General features: G+C 38.0%; 2 protein-coding genes across 2 annotated transcripts in view; one reads left to right on the top strand and one right to left on the bottom strand.

Moving 5' to 3' along the window:
• Positions 1-15,975, bottom strand: part of LOC137398509 (folylpolyglutamate synthase, mitochondrial-like) — a 61,793-nt gene extending 45,818 nt beyond the window's left edge. The window contains exon 1 of the mRNA XM_068084627.1: positions 15,921-15,975. Within this exon, the coding sequence (XP_067940728.1) occupies positions 15,921-15,923 (3 nt within the window). The 5' untranslated portion in view covers positions 15,924-15,975. The remainder of the gene's footprint in view (positions 1-15,920) is intronic.
• LOC137398780 (uncharacterized) lies at positions 2,468-9,211 on the top strand. The gene is given in 5 exon segments (XM_068084959.1): positions 2,468-3,758; positions 4,938-5,448; positions 5,500-6,414; positions 6,510-6,562; positions 9,051-9,211. Coding segments are annotated over 5 exon segments (2,931 nt in total).
• Positions 15,976-18,266: the final 2,291 nt, after the last annotated feature.

Here is an 18,266-nt window from a genome sequence, read left to right as displayed (position 1 = left end):
ACTGCTGATGGCATTAGACAAACAATTGGCCGGTGACAGCGTAACTGAAACGATGCTATGTGAAAAGGCCGGCGCTATCTATCCAAACTGTTTAATAGACAATCGGACAAGATGGCTAGTGGTCGTGCATTAACCATTTGTGACGACATCTGTGTTCGTCCTAATCGCAACATGTTGCAAGGGCCACAAAGGCAAACGTCCTTAGATAGGTTTATCTTAAAACGGCCGGCTAGTCGTGAAAGCAAAAAAGAAAGGAAAACTTTCTCGCTAACCAGCGAGAAACTTCAAACTATGAACGCCGAAGAAATTTTAATTACGTTTAGTTGAAAATGAAAGTTTGCTTTTAGGTTTGCTTCTAAGTTTGTCTTTTAACACTTTGATAAAATCCAAATTTATCAAAGTCAACTGTTGTAACGAAGGATAACTTATATCTCCCTCCCTGGCAAATGCGAGTGTTAACTGCTTTTGTATGTATTTAATTTTACATTTTAATTAATCACATTTCCTTGCATTATTTTTTATTTGTTGCTTTTTGAAAGCATGTAGTACGTAAGGACAATAACCAACATGTTCTTTCTGTTACAATATCTTGTTTTGAGTGTTTTATTTGCTTTTTTCAGAGTATGGAAACCAATCAATATATATTTAATTGTTCTATATATAAATAAATTGCACCAACATGCGAGTAAATTGACATACGAGCTCAGTCTCGGAACGCATTAAGCTCGTAAGTTGAAGTATGACTGTATGAGTATCCATTAAAAAATAACAAACAGCTTTATGTGCAAAACTTCTTCCAATAAACAAAGAAGTTCTAAAACCTAGCTGTAGCGTGAAATAACATGAAATAGAGGAAAAGTTATTTCTATGGTGGGTAGTGTGGGTGCGGTTGACACTTGCGAGCTCTAAAAGTGAAGCTTGCGGCTAAAATTCTGAAGATCAGCAGAAAAAGAGTGCATACCAAAATGTGAAAAGTGCACACCAGAAGCTATAGCAAAGGTTCGTATCAGAAGCTATAGCAAAGGTTCAATGTCACCAGTCGGAACCTTAATTGATCAAGAAGTTATATCAAGAGGTTTGGAGACTTCAGCAAAAGAGTTCAATGCAAATGATTGATAACTAGACAAATATTTTTTTGCACAATCGGTCGTCCTAGCACCTGTCATGAGAGACAACTTCAGCTAGATGTCTATTGTCCAGGTGTGAGAGAGAAAAACTAATACCAGAAATTTAACAATGGCTGAGTAGCAAGGACCTATAGTAAAAATATTTCTACCTAATAATTATTTATTTCTAAATAACCTTGCATTTTTAGTAATATTACTAATCATTCATAATAACTTGGGTTTTATGAAAACAAAAACTCTAAATAGGATGTGGCTACAGATGTGTCTAAAGTCTGTATGTTTGACTAACATCCTATTTCAAATAATTCCCAATGAATGTCTCTGTGCACCAGATCACATATTTGAGCTCTTTCATGAACAAACTTATAATGCTCCAATACAACAGTCATTTGTTCATCAAAAGTATTCTGCAAATTTTTCAGGCTCAATTGCTCATTAGACATTATATGCCAGTAATCACCATTCACCATGTTATTTTGTATTATATGTCTTGCATTCTATTTTTTGTCGTATAATTTCATGTTGGTTGATATTTTATAATTGGTTGTTCGTTGAATTATCTTATATTATAACTTTATGTTGGTTATGCTACCATTAAATTACCATTAAATGCTTCGTTAAATGAAGTTTAACTTACCAAAATGTTGAGCAGCAAGTTGAAAAATTGAATGCCACCCTTTTATTGAACATCATCTCTCGTTAAACGCCATCATAAAAGAAGGGTAAAAAACAAAACGCCATGGCGTTCAAATAAACGTTTTACGGCAAATTACCCTCCCAGTCTTTACATTACATGAGATAAGATAGATAAGACGTCTTTACATTACACCGGACGATGAGATACAAAAATGTAATATTTACAGAGAATGATTAATAAATGTTTTGTAAAAATTAAATTTAAAAAAGTGATATTGGATAATTTCTCACGGCACACCTGGCAATCTCTCACGGCACACTAGTGTGCCGCGGGCACAGTGGTTGAAAATCATTGCTCCAAGGAGTAGCAGTGCTCCAATGGCTTTTACGAGTATTTGGCTCATATGACTGAGTTGATGTTGTAAGTACTGTTGTATTCTAGCAATAGTTATTATTGTCAGCACCTGCAGTCTGACAGCAGTGACCACAAGGTCAGGTGTGATGAATTATGTCTTGCTAGTAAACAAGGGCATTATATAGTTAGCCAGCAATAAACGAACATTCAAACTGCAAACGCTCTCTCTAGCTCCTATTACCGTACTTTCTAAAGATACAACAATGGCGACGAGTTTGTAAATTTTGGAAGGAGAGAGGCTAGTACGAGATAATTAGCTGGCATATAATTCTGAGATACTATTGTGAGCATGGCTATGGCATTGGATACAAACACGAGCCATATCAAAGCCTTTCCAGTAGCTTCAGACCCGTTGACTGTAGGGTCTCGTTGGAAAAGGTGGAAGAGAGGTTTCGAGTACTTTGTAGCTGCTAGAGGCGTCACGAAAGCAGACCAGAAGAAAGCATTACTGCTAGATATGGCAGGTGAAGAGGTACATGATATATTCGATGTGTTACCGAATGGAGAAGGTGATGATAGCTATAAAAAGGCAATGTCGGCCATAGACAGTCACTTTCAAGCTAAAACTAACACAACGTACGAACGATCAGTATTCAGAAGGACAGAGATTAGAAAAGATGAGACTGTGGTCAATTACATCACAAGGCTTCGTCAGTTAGCTTTGACATGTGAGTACACAGATGTAGAGATAGAAATTCGAGACCAAATTATCGAGAAACTGCCCTTTAGCCGATTGAGAAGAAAACTCCTTGAACAAGGCTCTGACTTAACACTGACTAAAATAGTATCAATAGCGCAGACAGAGGAGGCAATAAATCAACAGAACACTGAGCTGGGTAATGAAGTAAAGCAGGAAGAAGTGAACAAGGTTCTAAATAGTCGAGCTCGACAATATATGAGAAATACGACTGCAAGACCTGAAGCAACGAGGAACACAGTTTGCTACCGTTGTAAGGCTACTGATCACATTGCGTCATCAGATAGCTGTCCCGCACGGGGAAGATCATGTAATGTCTGCCACAAAAAGGGACATTTTGGTGGTGCTAGATTCTGTAAAGGCGTACAAAGCAATCGTAATATAAGCGCAACTGCAGCCGTTAGTGATGCTGCAGATGATGATGTCGCTACTCTGTTCGCTGTTAGCGATCTCCTAGATAATGAGGGAACAACGGATAATGGTATGTTCAATATAGCTCCTACAAAATCGGCGCGGATAGTGGTAAGAATAAACAACATTGCATCTTCTGTATTAGTCGACTCGGGTGCGTCGAGTAAGTTATTGGACAAGGCCACTGCTAAAACTCTAAAGTGCCAAATCAGGCCTACAAATAAACGACTCTTTGCTTATGGTAATAAATCGAGGTGCATTGATTTAATTGGTGAAACTAATGTTAATGTTGTTGTACCTGACAATGGTAAATGTGTGCATGCTACTTTTTATATTTTTAATGGTACTGCTACCACACTACTAGGTAGACATACATCTGAGCGTTTGGATGTGCTGAGAGTAGGGCCGACTAAGGGGGAGGTTAATGTTGCTTCATCTGGTTCTGCTTCTGGTGATTTGGATTCGTGGTTGAGTCGGTTTCCCGAGTGTTTTGCTGGGGTTGGTCGATTGAAAGATGTGCAGGTTGCGTTGCATATTGATTCTGGTGTGAGGCCAGTAGCTCAGCCGGTGAGGCGTATGCCATTTGGACACAGGTTGAAGGCAAAGGCCAAGTTGGATGAGCTTCTAGCATCTGATATAATTGAGAGGGTGGAAGGGCCAACACCATGGGTCAGTCCAATAGTCACAGTGCCCAAAGATGGTAATGACATTCGCTTATGTGTTGATATGCGTCAAGCCAACAAAGCGATAATCAGAGATCGCCACCCTATTCCCACAATCAAAGAGCTGCTATACAATCTCAATGGTGCCAGATTCTTTAGCAAGATTGATTTGAAGTTGGGTTATCATCAGCTCGAGTTAGATGAGGCTTCCAGGGTTATTACTACATTTGTTACTCCTTTTGGTGTATTCAGATGCAAGAGGTTGAACTTTGGTGTCGCTTCCGGATCAGAGTTGTACCAATATCAAATCCAGAAAGCAATATCAGGATTGGCTGGTTGTCAGAATTATGCGGACGACATAGTGGTATTTGGATCTAGTCGAGAAGAGCATGATACTCGACTGAGAGAGTTTTTCAAGCATATGAGTGAGTTAGGCCTGACTCTCAATGGTGATAAATGTAAATTTGGCATGAGCAAGATTTCGTATGTAGGTTATGATATCTCTGACAAGGGTGTGTCGGTTAGTGATAAAAAAGTTCAATCAATTGTGGAAGCGAGAGTGCCAAAAGATGTGGCAGAGCTTCGTAGCTTTCTAGGGCTGGTGAATTTTGTTGGCAAGTTTCTTCCTGACCTGTCTACTCATGCGGAACCACTCTATCGACTTATAAAGTGCCCCAGTGGTCAAACACCAAAGGTAGACAGATTTAGGTGGGGCAAAGAGCAACAGGCATCATTTGTGAAAATCAAAGACATGATGGCTAGAAGTGAAACTTTGGCATATTTTGATCCTAATGCAAAGACTACGGTTACAGTCGATGCAAGTCCATATGGTTTAGGTGCCATTTTGAGTCAGATGATTGGTGGGTGCGAAAGGGTCGTAGCTTATGGCCATCGCAGTTTATCTGACGTGGAAAGGAGATACTCTCAAACTGAGAAAGAGTCATTGGCGATTGTGTGGGGCTGCGAACATTTTGCTATTTATTTGATAGGTATCAAGTTCTATCTGGTCACTGATCATAAACCGCTGGAGTTTATCTTCAACCGTATAAACTCTAAACCATCTGCGAGGATTGAGAGATGGGTGCTCAGGTTGCAAGCTTTCGATTATGTGGTTGTCTATAGACCAGGTTCTATGAATATTGCTGATCCCTTGTCAAGGCTGTCGGCCAGTTCTAAAAAAGTGTGGCGTGTAGATAATGTGGCTGATTAATATATTATGATGATTACTAAGTCAGCGGTTCCCAAGGCTATGTCGTTTGATGAGGTAAAACAGGCGGCGATAAAATGCCAGGAGATGACTCACATAAAACAAGCACTGCTAGACGGTATGTGGTCGAGGTGTCTCCCTGCATACAAGGCAGTGATGGTTGAGTTAGCAGAGGTTGACTGTGTGGTAATGAGGGGAAACCGAATAGTGATGCCAGTATCACTAAGACCTCAGGCCATCGGGTTGGCCCATGAGGGTCATCAAGGTATGACCAAGACCAAGCAGCTCCTAAGGTCAAAGTTGTGGTGGCCAGGAATGGACAAGGAAGTGGAGGATTTCTGTAGTAAATGTTACGAATGTCAATTAGTAAGCGCACCCTGCAAACCTCCGCCTATGTCTAGTACAAAAATGCCTGATAAACCTTGGGACCATGTAGCTTGTGATCTGATGGGTCCTTTGCCGAATGGTGAAAGTGTGCTGGTTCTAGTAGATTATTATAGTCGGTACTTTGAGGTCGCATTTCTGAGGTCAACAGCTGCTCCGAAGGTCATAGAGGTTGTTGAAACTGCATTTTGTCGATGGGGGATACCGTTGAGCTTAAGGACAGATAATGGTCCTCAGTTTGTTAGTGGAGAGTTCCAGGATTTTTTGAGAGAATATGGGGTTTACTGGATGTCCACAACGCCAATGTGGCCGGCTGCTAATGGTGAGGTTGAACGACAGAATAGAAGCTTGTTGAAATCCCTTAAGATTGCTCATCTGTCTGGTAAAGATCACAAAGCTGAGTTGAGAAAGTTCTTAATAAGTTATCGGTCTACGCCTCATTCTATAACAGGGGTTTCACCTGCCGAGTTAATGTTAGGTAGGAAGTTAAGAACGAAACTCCCCTGTTTGGAAAGAACAGGCAAAGAAGATAAAGATGGAGAAATACGAGACAGGCAAGCAATAGCTCAAGAAAAAAGCAGAGAGTATAACGACAAGCAAAGTGAAAAAGTTCAAATTGAAGTTGGTGATGAGGTTTTGGTTCGTCAGTCTAAAGCGAATAAGCTAAGCCCAACTTATCAAACAGAGTCGCAACAAATTGTAAGCAAACAAGGTTCAGAGGTTGTTGTCAAATCAAAAGAGGGATCAGAATATCGAAGAATCATCTCTGATATAAAGCCAGTTGTTCGAGATTTGCAAGTCAGTCAGTCTCCAGCAATGCAGGAACCTGTTGTGGTAGAATCCCGACCCATTAGAGTGAGGGCACCACCCGAAAGGTATGGGCCTGTGATTACCCATTGAGGTCAGCTGGTGTTGGTCCTTATATTTAGCTTAGTCGTGTGGTTTGTGTTCTTTCCATAATGTCATACAGTGGGGGTTACTCTCGCTACACTGAATGCCCAGATGTAGTGCGTCTAGTGTGTGGTAGACTAGTTAACTTACATTGTTTTGAATTACACCTATTATATAATATCAGTTTTGCTTAATTTGCTTTTCAGTTCTGCTTTATTTGCTGCTATGATTTCTCAGACTGTTACCAGTTTTGTTTATGAGATAGGAAGGGTTGTTGTATTCTAGCAATAGTTATTATTGTCAGCACCTGCAGTCTGACAGCAGTGACCACAAGGTCAGGTGTGATGAATTATGTCTTGCTAGTAAACAAGGGCATTATATAGTTAGCCAGCAATAAACGAACATTCAAACTGCAAACGCTCTCTCTAGCTCCTATTACCGTACTTTCTAAAGATACAACAAGTACCATCACACTAAAGTCTACGAGCTATTTTATGAGCACATTATATTTTATGTTTATCCTTCGTTTTTTTCGTGACGTCATTCTATCGCTGCCGACCATCTTTGTACACGACTTTAATCGTCAAAAACACGAAGCTTCTGCAATGAATTTTTGAAAACGATGCTTTTGTTTGCATTTTTTTATTATAGTATCAAAACAACATCAAGAAATATTATTAAATAAAAGAATGACAATCGTTTTCTACAACTATGGCGGCTTTTTTGAGGACGAGCGCATGTGCAAACAGCTTGATGACACCAAAAAAAACGATGGATTAGACGATGTTGATGGGCCTAGCTTGGCGATCACTGTAATTTACCAGTAACTCAATCTTAGCAACTAATAAACTTTTACACATGTACAGAAGTTGTTGTAATAGGTGCCACGCTACACTGTTTTTAAAATCATTGTGGCGACCGCGTTCAACGTGTAGCCATATCTAAGCAATCACTACAGCACAATTAGACATGAATGGAAGTTAACTGTTAACTGTCTTCATGTCAGAAAGGTTATTTTAATTTTATTATCCAGCTGTTGTGTGGAATCACTCAATCTAAAAGTCCTTAGCCAGACTGTTAACAACAATGTTACTGAGGTTAATAGTGTTACTGTTAACAACAATGTTACTGAGGTTAATAGTGTTACTATTAACAGCAATATTACTGAGGTTAATAGTGTTACTATTAACAACAACGTTACTAATGTTAATTTGAAGCACTCATTTTAAAAAGTTGCAATGTTTCTAAAGTCGACATTTCGTTACTCTTTTGCTAACAAATTAATTTTTTAACTGGGACATAATCAAATATTCGTAAAACCTAGTATTTGACAAGAGCGCATAAGAAGTGTCATAACTTATGAACCAAATGGTCTACGAAAAAGATTTTGATAACATGTAATCAGCATAAAATTATACATCAGCTAATGCCACAAAAAGGCTACAATGTGATGTAAATTGAGCTCCTACACTTTTTCTGCCATTTTCACTACTACAGTGAGCATGTTCCGAGTCGGACAAGATCAATACTATTATAGCTTACGGCATTATTATTACATCTAAAAATAAAATAATCAATCTCAGTAATACTTAATAGATAATCATCTGAAATCTACTGAATTTGTGAAACCTCCGTAGCTGTAATGCCTCTGGCATGACTGGTCACGGCAAAAAAGAAATTGCAATAAAAAAATTAAGTTTTTGTGAAACTAAGCTGTGAAAATATATGCTATTTTATTCTTTTTGTTCAAGTGCAGACACGATTATATAATCAATAATATGATCAAATTACTCCGAAATGTTTTGATCAAAGCCTCCTAAAGCCGTACTGTGGCTCTTGGCTGTGCTGAGCACTAGACGGCTCGTAGAACTAATTATAATTAATAACTAGAATTAATAACCAAATATTGTCTCACAAACCGTATGCTTTTATTTCAATACCAAACCTTTTAGCACAACATTACAGTAAAACCAAATAAGTTGCAGTACTGATATTGACATAATAAAGACTTGAGTGAAGTGAATAATCAAAAACTTTGAGCTTACAGATATTCAACTAAAATCCTTATTATGACGCTTACAATTACCTCGCCATTCAAAATTTCCAATTTGAGCAAATAAGTCGCTTGAAATATGAAGTGATTTTTAACAAGCTTCTCCTAACAGTGTTTTTATTTGTCTGTATGAACACAGTTCTCCTTCAAAGGGTTTGATTCTCATTGTTGTATATGCATGCGTTTCTTGCGTGCCGGACTATGTTTCAGAAACTTGGGCTAAGGACACCAGATTGGCTTTCGGAAACAAAGCCTTTTACACAGTCCTATAGGATCTATAATACTGTAAAACCTGTATTTGAAAGCCACCTTTATTTGAATGCCACGGTTATTTGAAGGGCACCTCTATTTGAACACCACTATAGAAGAAGGCTTGAAAAATAGAATGCCACCCTTTATGCATTGATCATGAATCAAGCATGTGAATAAACACAACTGGACCCTGCGTATTAATAGTTTGAGCCTACTACATTTAGGCAATGGTATTCAATTAAAACGCTCCTACCGCATAGTTGTGCGTTGAACTTCCTCAGAGCACTACAAAAACGTACATGTTAACTTTGGCAGAACAGTCAAACCTGCACGAACTAGTGGATGCTAATCGTCAAGTCGTTCAAAGGATGAAGGCTGACCGACGCTTAGACGGCTCTGAGAATAACAAGATTCATCGGTTCAGGTCACACGGTCCGATCAAGACTGAACCCAAATCTCCAGCTAGCGCAGGCTAATACTGGCATTACCAATAAAATTGAAATTCAACTATTTGACGCTGATGAGCAAGTTCTAGAGAATGACGAGGGCTGTTTGCTGTTAACATTTGATTTTCAACCGTAAATATTTTATTACTTACCAGTTATCATCATGTTACTTGTCTTGCATCATATTTCTTATTTTATAATTATATGTTAGTTGTTATTTTATCATTCGTTATTCGTTAAATTATTTGTGTTGGAAAATTTTATGATGGATGTTATATTATCATTCATTGTTCATAAATGAAATTTAACTATTCAAAATCCTGAGCAACTAGCTAAAAAATTGTATGCCACCCTTTTATTGAAAGCCACCTCAAATTAAATGCCATCATAAAAAAGGGTTGAAAAATAGACCACCCTGGCGTTCAAATAAAGTCTTTACGGTATGTAGCTTTTTCAGCTTGAGGTCCCGAGTATATTTATACGAGAGTGTGTTGAAGAGTACTCTTCTTCCTGCTTACAGCTAAGGAAGACATGGCGTGTGATTATAAAACATGGTGTTGTAGGTAAACTTGGTTTGTGAGAGAGAGTTGACTCAGTGACAGTGTTTAGTACTCGAATTGCCATGTGGTTGCTCGAAAGTGGTGTAAAGACAAGGATTCCATGATTCGTGTTACAGAAATTAGTTACTTATTCGTTTCAGGAAAAGCAAAGGCATATTCTGGTGACTTTTGTGTGGAGATCGTAGCAGAGGGGCTTTCAATATTTTTAATGATGGCTGCATTTCAGGTTCAATGTTAAATATTTCCCTAGGTTAGTTATTGACCCTAGCGATGGAGCCAGTTCTTGTCTTGGGTAACATACTTTGGTTTAGGTGTAGAACTTACAACTCTGCAAATGGCTAAAACTGAGGAAGTCAGGACCATCAAATTTCTTGCGTTATTAAATGATATATGCATGGATCAATGTGAGGCTTTACAATCTGTAGGATTTAGTTTAGAATCACATGATTCTACATATGAGCAGACCATGGAACACCTGCGACGGATTTATGGTGGGTAAAGGAATGTGTACCATTGGATTATGAAATTTGTTAATTTTCCCCAAGCATATGGCAAAAATGATTATATGTTGAGAGTTAAGAAACTAAAAAAGAATTCAAATTTTGGTAAAGATGATAGCAAGAAAGACTTTGTCCATGTGATAGCTGTCAATGGATTTAGAGAGTCAATGGAAAAAGATTTAGATTGGGCAAGGTTATCTAATCCCATCAGATCTAGATGACTTGCTCATGATGCAGACGCTGTATTAAAAGATGCTAAGGTTAAAGCCAGTGGTACCAGTGTTTCAGAAGTGAAGGTGCAGAAGTTCATAGAAATTCACAGAAGGAATGCAAGGAATATTATGATCGTAGGTCTAAGAATAGGTACACCAAGGTTGGGTGTAGATCTTTAGACCATGAGTCAACTAGACATGAATATCTAGATATAGATAGATTTCTATATCTAGACATGGATATGTCTAGATATGCAAACTTTAATCGGTCTTCTAGGGCCGATAGGGATAATTGGCGTACTAGATATATGAGTGAACTTTCACCTAGGAGTAATAAATGTTAAAACTGTAGTTGTCAGCAGCACCCGCTTCATGATTGTCTTTCTGCACGGTGTTTTGCTTGCAATAGGAAAGGTCATACTAGTAATGGCTGTGCTAGGAATGGTTCTGAAGACTCTCGGAAACAAGATCTTAACAGGTACCGCTATGAGAGAATTAGCAGTAGTGAAAGTGATAGAGGTATAAACAAAGATTCAGGTAGAAGAGACAGGACTGCACATACCATAAAACCTCTAATTGAACGCCGCCTCCAATTGACCGCCACCCTGAGAAAAGAGTTGAAAAATAGAGCGCCACTCTCCAATTGAACACCACCTCCATTTGACCACCACTTTGACATTTGATCTTTACAAGCCCAGAATATCAACTGATCAATAGAAAAGTGTCCATAAAATCATATTAATAATGAATCGTTTATATCAATAATAATTAGTTTTCTCGTTATCCAATTTCAAAGCTTTTCATTTTTCTTCGTTGAAACCTTTGAAAGCGAAACCATAGAAATAATCAATAACGGTCTCAGGCTAATAGTAGTTCTCTGTTTAATGCGGTCTTTCCACTTTAACGAAGCCTAAATTTAAAAAACGATGGTAGATGAACTTTCCGAGTAACGCTATAGAAATAATTACTGTCTCAAGCTAATAGTGGTTCTTTAACGCGGTCATGCTACTTCCAAGTACATTTACAGTTGAAATTAATGGTGGTAGATAGAACTTTGAAAGCAATGCCATAGAAATAACTACTGTCTCAGGCTAATAGTAGTTTATTGTTTAACGCGGTCCTAATACTTCGAAGGACCAAAGGTTTTGGACCAAAGGTTATGTTTACTAAGCAAAATGTTACGCGTTGCGTTCGTGCTAATTGCAATGATGCATTAAAGTTATGCTAAAAATTTGTTTGGACATTAATATCGACTAGTTCAGCAGTGCAAAAGAAGAGTTGAGGTCAGAAGATATTGTGGAAGGTGTTGGACAACTAAAGGATGTTTGTTCCTTCAAAAGCAACAATCAGAACGCAGCTATCCGAGCAAACGATAAAAATAGTTTTGTGTTAAAAGCGTTAATTTTTGTTTCTGCATGTAATATAAGTATGATTAGTTTATGTACCTTGTTCATAAATATAAATATTTGTATCATTTGATAGATTATTATTGTATAATTTATAAATATGCAGATTTATAGCCTGTTATTTAATAATAGCGCCCTTGCAGCTATCTTAACACAGCTTACGATGGATCGATGCTCATAACTGCACTTCTTTGCACACAAAAAGCTAGTTTTGGTTGCAAATTGTAGCAAACATATCAAAGAGTGCAATGTATGGCGCCTTACAGTGTCTCGCGTTGCATGTTCGCAACTTGAGTTGTACAACTCAAGTTGGGTTTTTGATGAACTCGAGTTGTGTTACACAAAACTAAGACGGGTTTGTAAAAAAAGCAGAGTAATTGGGGTGTCTCATTTACAGAACATTCACAGGAATTTAATAATAACAGTTTAAATATATATACACATTTATATTATATATATTGGCGCATATTTATTTCTATAAATATAACGAGACAAAAACAATTGTAGAATGTAAGAAGCAAACTAAAAAACAATCTGTGTGGGAACTGGGCCACTTCTTTTTCAAATGAAAAAAGAGTTATATCTCTAGAACCTGACAAGAAAATGAATGAATACCGAAAATGAACATAGAAATTGTTTCAACGGCGTTTGATGATGCACCAAAAAAATTCCATATAGAAAATATACCGGTAGGCAGCTAGAGAAAATGAAAGGATGAGTTGTTTAGTATGGCGCCTCACAGTGCTTTTCGTTCCATGTTCTCAAGCCGAGTTGTTGAACTCGAGTTGCTGTTGAATGAACTCGGCCTGGATTTTTGATGAACTCGAGTTGTGTAACTCGAGTTGTACAACTCGAGTTATATTTACAAACTCGAGTTGGTAAATATAGCTCGAGTTGTACAACTCAATTGCAAACTCGGCACACTATAATTCGCCATTAGCGTTAGTTTTACAGTACATACATACATAGTTTAATTTCTATTAGCTAATGGGATCCTATTGATGTACTATTGTAAATATAACCAGATCTACGGTAATGCTACCATAATACTAGTATATTGCACCATATTTTTACAAAGTCGCGTTGCGTGTTCACAACTCGAGTTGTGAACACGCAACGCGAGGCACTGTAAGACGTCATAGCAATGAGCTTTTATTCAATAATGTCAAATAAAAGTATAAAATAAAAATATGTTTTCAAATTTAGAATGAAATAAAAATTGAAAACTCAGGCAAATTGCTAAGAAAAACACAGGCTATAATATCATCGCAGGTCAATTGCAAGCAATAGATATCAACTAATAGAGATGTTTCTCGATGCACATTTATTAAGAGAGCTTTGACAAGTTAGCAGATTTATTGCATCCAAAAGGTTTAATATCGCTCTACCAAAAAAGAGCAAAATATAGGTGACATTCGTTTCTCCTGTAATAGTGCTAAATTTGCCTTCTAAAAATTCTGCCGAGCCATGTGAAAAATACACCGCCAGTCTCTATTTGAACGCCGCCTCCAATTGACCGCCACCATAGACGAAGGGTTGAAAATAGAGCGTCATGGCACTCAATTAGAGGTTTTACGGTATTTCCGTCATCATAGTAGGAGTGTGAGGTTTTTTCATCTGGTGTTAGATGAATAGATGATAAGATAGTAAGAACGCTAAAGGTAAATGGTATTGAGGTGGATTTTGTGCTTAACACGAGGGCTGAAGTTTTAACAGTGACCGATAAAACAGCATAGGCCTACAGGCTAGATTTACAATTAAAAGTGCTATCAATTGTTTTGACTGCAGTATATGATTGTGAGTTAAGGTAGTAGGTAAAGCAGAGGTTCAGTTGGAAACTAGATAAGATTAAAAGGATTGAGCCAAAACCATTTGGGAATAAAGAAGTTTAAATTAATAGCTGTTTAGGTCAAGAGTGGCATAGGAGTAAGTCACGAAAGACATTAGAGACGAATCAAATGAGTACACATATACAGATCTGCCACTGCTGTCAAACATGACCAAGATATTAGGAGTAAGTCACGAGCTCCATCCCATATGTCTAAATCTTGTGCATCAGCGGAAAACTTATGCAAAAAGATATCTTCACACGCCTTACATAAAAAATTGAACTCTAACACGCAAACTACTGCCACATGTTAGCCAGCTCACATGCCAGACATCTATAAAAGAAAAAGCTCCAATGACAGCCTCTCTCTCCCAATGGCCTGTAGAGCTCTCTCTCTTTCTTTCCTGAGGGCCCGCTTAGGCGCTCTCCCCTCGCCTCCCGAGATGCTTCTCTCCCCCTCCCGCCTATAGAACCTCATTCTCTTTTATCATCTGAGCCTCTTCGACACCACTATCTCAACTGTCACCACTCTTGTTTGACTGTCGATACTTACAGCCGTGCAGGACGGAGCAAACCATCTTGGACGACCGTTCGAGTAAGGACGTAACTTTCATTAACAAATCTAACCTTTTGCAATAAATTTTATTGTTTTAGAATTTTGATAGTTCTGCATTTTAATTGTTTGACTTATAAAATAAAGAAGTAACTTTAATTGGTAAATATTTAAGTATTGCTTACAGTAGCTTAATACCTTCACTAGTACCTGAACCAGTAATAATGCAATCAGTCCCCACAAGCTAACCAAAAGTCCACAAACTAAACAATGTCAAAATAGAATAAAATCAGCAAAATCAACATTGATGTTTTGTGTGAATGCGGAATAGTTACGTACTGTATATAACAAATTTTTCCGCATCCACCTATAAAACAGCATACCTGCCAACTCTCACGCATTGGGCTTGAGACTCACGCAATCAGCCCAAAGAAAAAATGAAAATGCGTGAGATTTTTGCACCAATTTCAACAATTTTATATATACTATCATTGATACATCAATTGCCCCAAACCAAATCTCACGCATTGCCCCACTCTTGGGTTGGCATCTTACATCTTACATCTTCTTCATAGAACGTACTAGAGCCGGTTGCGGCAAGCGGCACGCCTCATATGTTGAGCAGTTGTTAACACTAGATAATATTGTAATTTATTGCCATATTAGCAAATAATTGTTTATTGTTGATGTGATGTACAGTTTTTAAATTCACGAACAGTCTTTGGTAAAAAGCTGTTGTGATAAACAGACGTTCTTGCATATATAGTAGGAGGATCGCCTCTTCCAGCAGCTCGTGTTACAGTCGTACTAACTCGGTCCTGCATTAATTCATCATAGGAGGTAATTAATGAGTTGTGATTCTGGTCAGAGGAGAGGAGTCGCATTAGCAGATTATGTCTACTGACCTTCCGTCTTTCACATAGTGTTTGCATATTTAAAGTATCTAAAGCTTTGGTGATGCTATCTCTTCCTTTCAGTTTACATATAAAACGTAGTGCGTTGTTTTGCACCATTTCAAGTTCATGTTGTAGCAGCTTAGTAGAAGGGTCCCACACAGAGGAGGCATACTCAATATGTGGCCTGCAAAGACTAGTATATGCTAAGAGTTTGGCCTTTTCAGGAGCTTCATATAGCACACGCTTCATCATTCCTAACTGCTGTCTCGCCCTTCTGGCTTTGGAGTCTATATGTTTGTCAAACTTCAGGTTAGATTGTAGGATAACACCTAGGTATTTGGTTTCTTTAACTATTTCTAATTGTTCAGTGTCTAGGAAGTATTCAGCTAAGGGAGAGTTATCCTTGTCATTAAAAACCATGACGGAGCACTTAGACACATTAAATAGCATTTTCCATTTGTTAGCCCATGATTCCAGGGCATTAATGTTTACCTGAAATCGTTGTTTATCAGCATGGCAGTTTACGGGTTGGTATATCAAGGTGTCATCTGCAAATAAACTAATATTGCAGTCAACTTGCTGGGGCAAGTTATTAGAGGTAATTGGCAGGTCTGTATAACAGTGTGTCAGCGTTATTTATAAAAATATCAAAACTTAAGATTTACAAAACTTCAAGAAGTAGCAGAAATAAAAAATTCCCAATATCCCAATAGTGTTCCCACACTTGAAATAACACGGAAAACATTCTTTTCAAAATTAACTTTTACCGAAACACTATTATTACCATTCTGCCGACTCAATTGGCCCGATACTTCAGCACGGTGATCAGAAAAAACGCGTTTCGTAAAAGCTAATTAAACTGTAGCCGCTATAATTGAATGACGCAATATTTCATAGACATATTTCTGAGACATATTTCCTAATTCGCTTTATTCAATCATTTTCTGTCAAATCAATGACAATACTGTTGTTGTTGAATTGTTGCCCAATAAAATGCAAACTGATACCCTCAAAAAGATCAGTGCCATGTAAGCAAAAGTTGGACAACCAATGAAAGTGAATATGGGATCTCCTCACTTTTTAAACAACAGGCCATAGCCACTCATTTTATACAACCTGTAATGAAGAGGCCACAACATTAACAAAAATCAACTCATATTTGCAGATGTTTTAGAATAGATTGTTGTATTATACCCCATTTGAAAAAGACAAAATTCCCTACCATATGCTGCCAACAATTTTTTAATTTAAGATAACCCTTTTAACGCTCATATCAAAGCACAAGTCTTACCTAAATTGGCCTATTGGTAGCTCAAATTCTTATAGGCTTTGAATCTGCAACCAGTTTCTAGTTTGGGTTTCTAGAGGAATTATACGCTTTTCTGTCTGTGTAAACTTTTAGATGCAGCTGCTTAACAGTCAATAGATATAACAACAAAATGGGTGACAACAATGATATACAGCCCTGTATACATGCCCTACATGATGGGCTGTACATCATTGGTGGCTTGATGTAACACCTAACAGCAGATCTACGAAGACTGTTAGGTGGAGCTTTCTGCAGTCTCTTGACAGCTTTAACTTCTGACTATCTGTTCCTGAAGGCACTAGCTATTATAAAAATTTTGCACATGATAAAAAATTTTTGTACACAATCAATCAAAGCAATCAACTCAGGTGAGTTGCAGAAAAGTGCGCTATTGGGAACAGCTAAGATCTTGAGGCGAGTGCTCAAACTCCTAGGTCTCTGGTAGGAGACCCGAGTTAGAGCAGAATTTACCACCCATACGGGGTATCCGGGGTGAGGAAACAATTATATATATATATTTGAAAAATTATTGCGAAAAAAGTAAACTTTTAGTATTTGCGTTACAAATTTGTTTCGTGCGAAGCACTCCTCAGATAGGAGGAGTATATATATATATATATATATATATATATATATATATATATATATATATATATATATAATAGATAAGTTGTCAGGCCTACTGCTAACAGCACTCTACGCTCTAAAAAGTGCGAAGTGTTATAACTAACTAGAGTGTGAAATAGGTTAATTTTACTTATCTTTGTTCCAGATTGATGTTTTATTCTGGGGTCACGACAGGTCTGTTTCGTGCTGGTGCACTCTTCAGGTGACTTGTGTTGAATGGCGGGTGGAGTTGCCTCTCCTGATGTTGTTGGTGGTGTCTGTAGCTCCGCCTCTGCCTGGATCGTATTGGCTGAGTAGGTATTTCTTGGAGTGTCTGCATGTATTGTTTATTTCATTTCTTTTGTTTAAGGTGGCTGTTATATATATATATATATATATATATATATATAACATATATATATAACATATAACATATATATATATATATATATATATATATATATATATATATATATATCTAGCCTACTTACTAAAAAGTTAGTAGGCTCAGTGAGAGATCTGACCACAGTTTGGAGCGTCCTAAAAGGGAAGCTACAATAGAAGCTCTAGAATCTGCCAAATAGCAGCTAGTAGCACTCTCGGCACGACTGAAGCGGTACACCAAAGAGCGGGATTACAAGAGAATGAACAAACTGTTCATCAATACTCCATCTAAAGTGTATTCTCAGTTCAAAAGTTAACTGCGGAGGCCAATGTCAGATCCTCCCCGATCCAGCACCTCAAAGTTCTGGAAGGACATCTGGGAGAAAGAGACTACTCATAACACTACTGTAAATTGGCTGAAGAGGCTTAAAGAGAGTCACCAACACACTGTGGTTCAGCAAGGACTCACCATCAGCAAAGTAGACATCAAGTGCAGAGTGCAGCGTATGAAGAACTGGGCAGCACCTCGCCATGACATGATTCAAGCCTTCTGGTTGAGGAAATTGACATCACTTCACACTAGAATGGCTAAGCAGATGGAATGCCTAATAGAAGAAGGCGACCATCCGGAATGGCTGACCAAAGGACGAACTGTACGAAAACATCAGTTACTGGTGGATCGGACGGTCTGTCAAGACAGCAGGAGAAGGCAAACCAATCTTGCCATGGCTTGGATTGACTACAAAAAGGCCTATGACTCAATTCTCCATAGTTGGATACGTGAGTGCCTCAGTATGTACAATGTTCACCCTGCTCTTGTGGCATTCATCA

The sequence above is a fragment of the Watersipora subatra genome, chromosome 6 (genome assembly GCF_963576615.1).
Source record: "Watersipora subatra chromosome 6, tzWatSuba1.1, whole genome shotgun sequence".
NCBI lineage: Eukaryota > Metazoa > Bryozoa > Gymnolaemata > Cheilostomatida > Watersiporidae > Watersipora > Watersipora subatra.
This window is presented reverse-complemented; position numbering and strand designations above follow the sequence as displayed.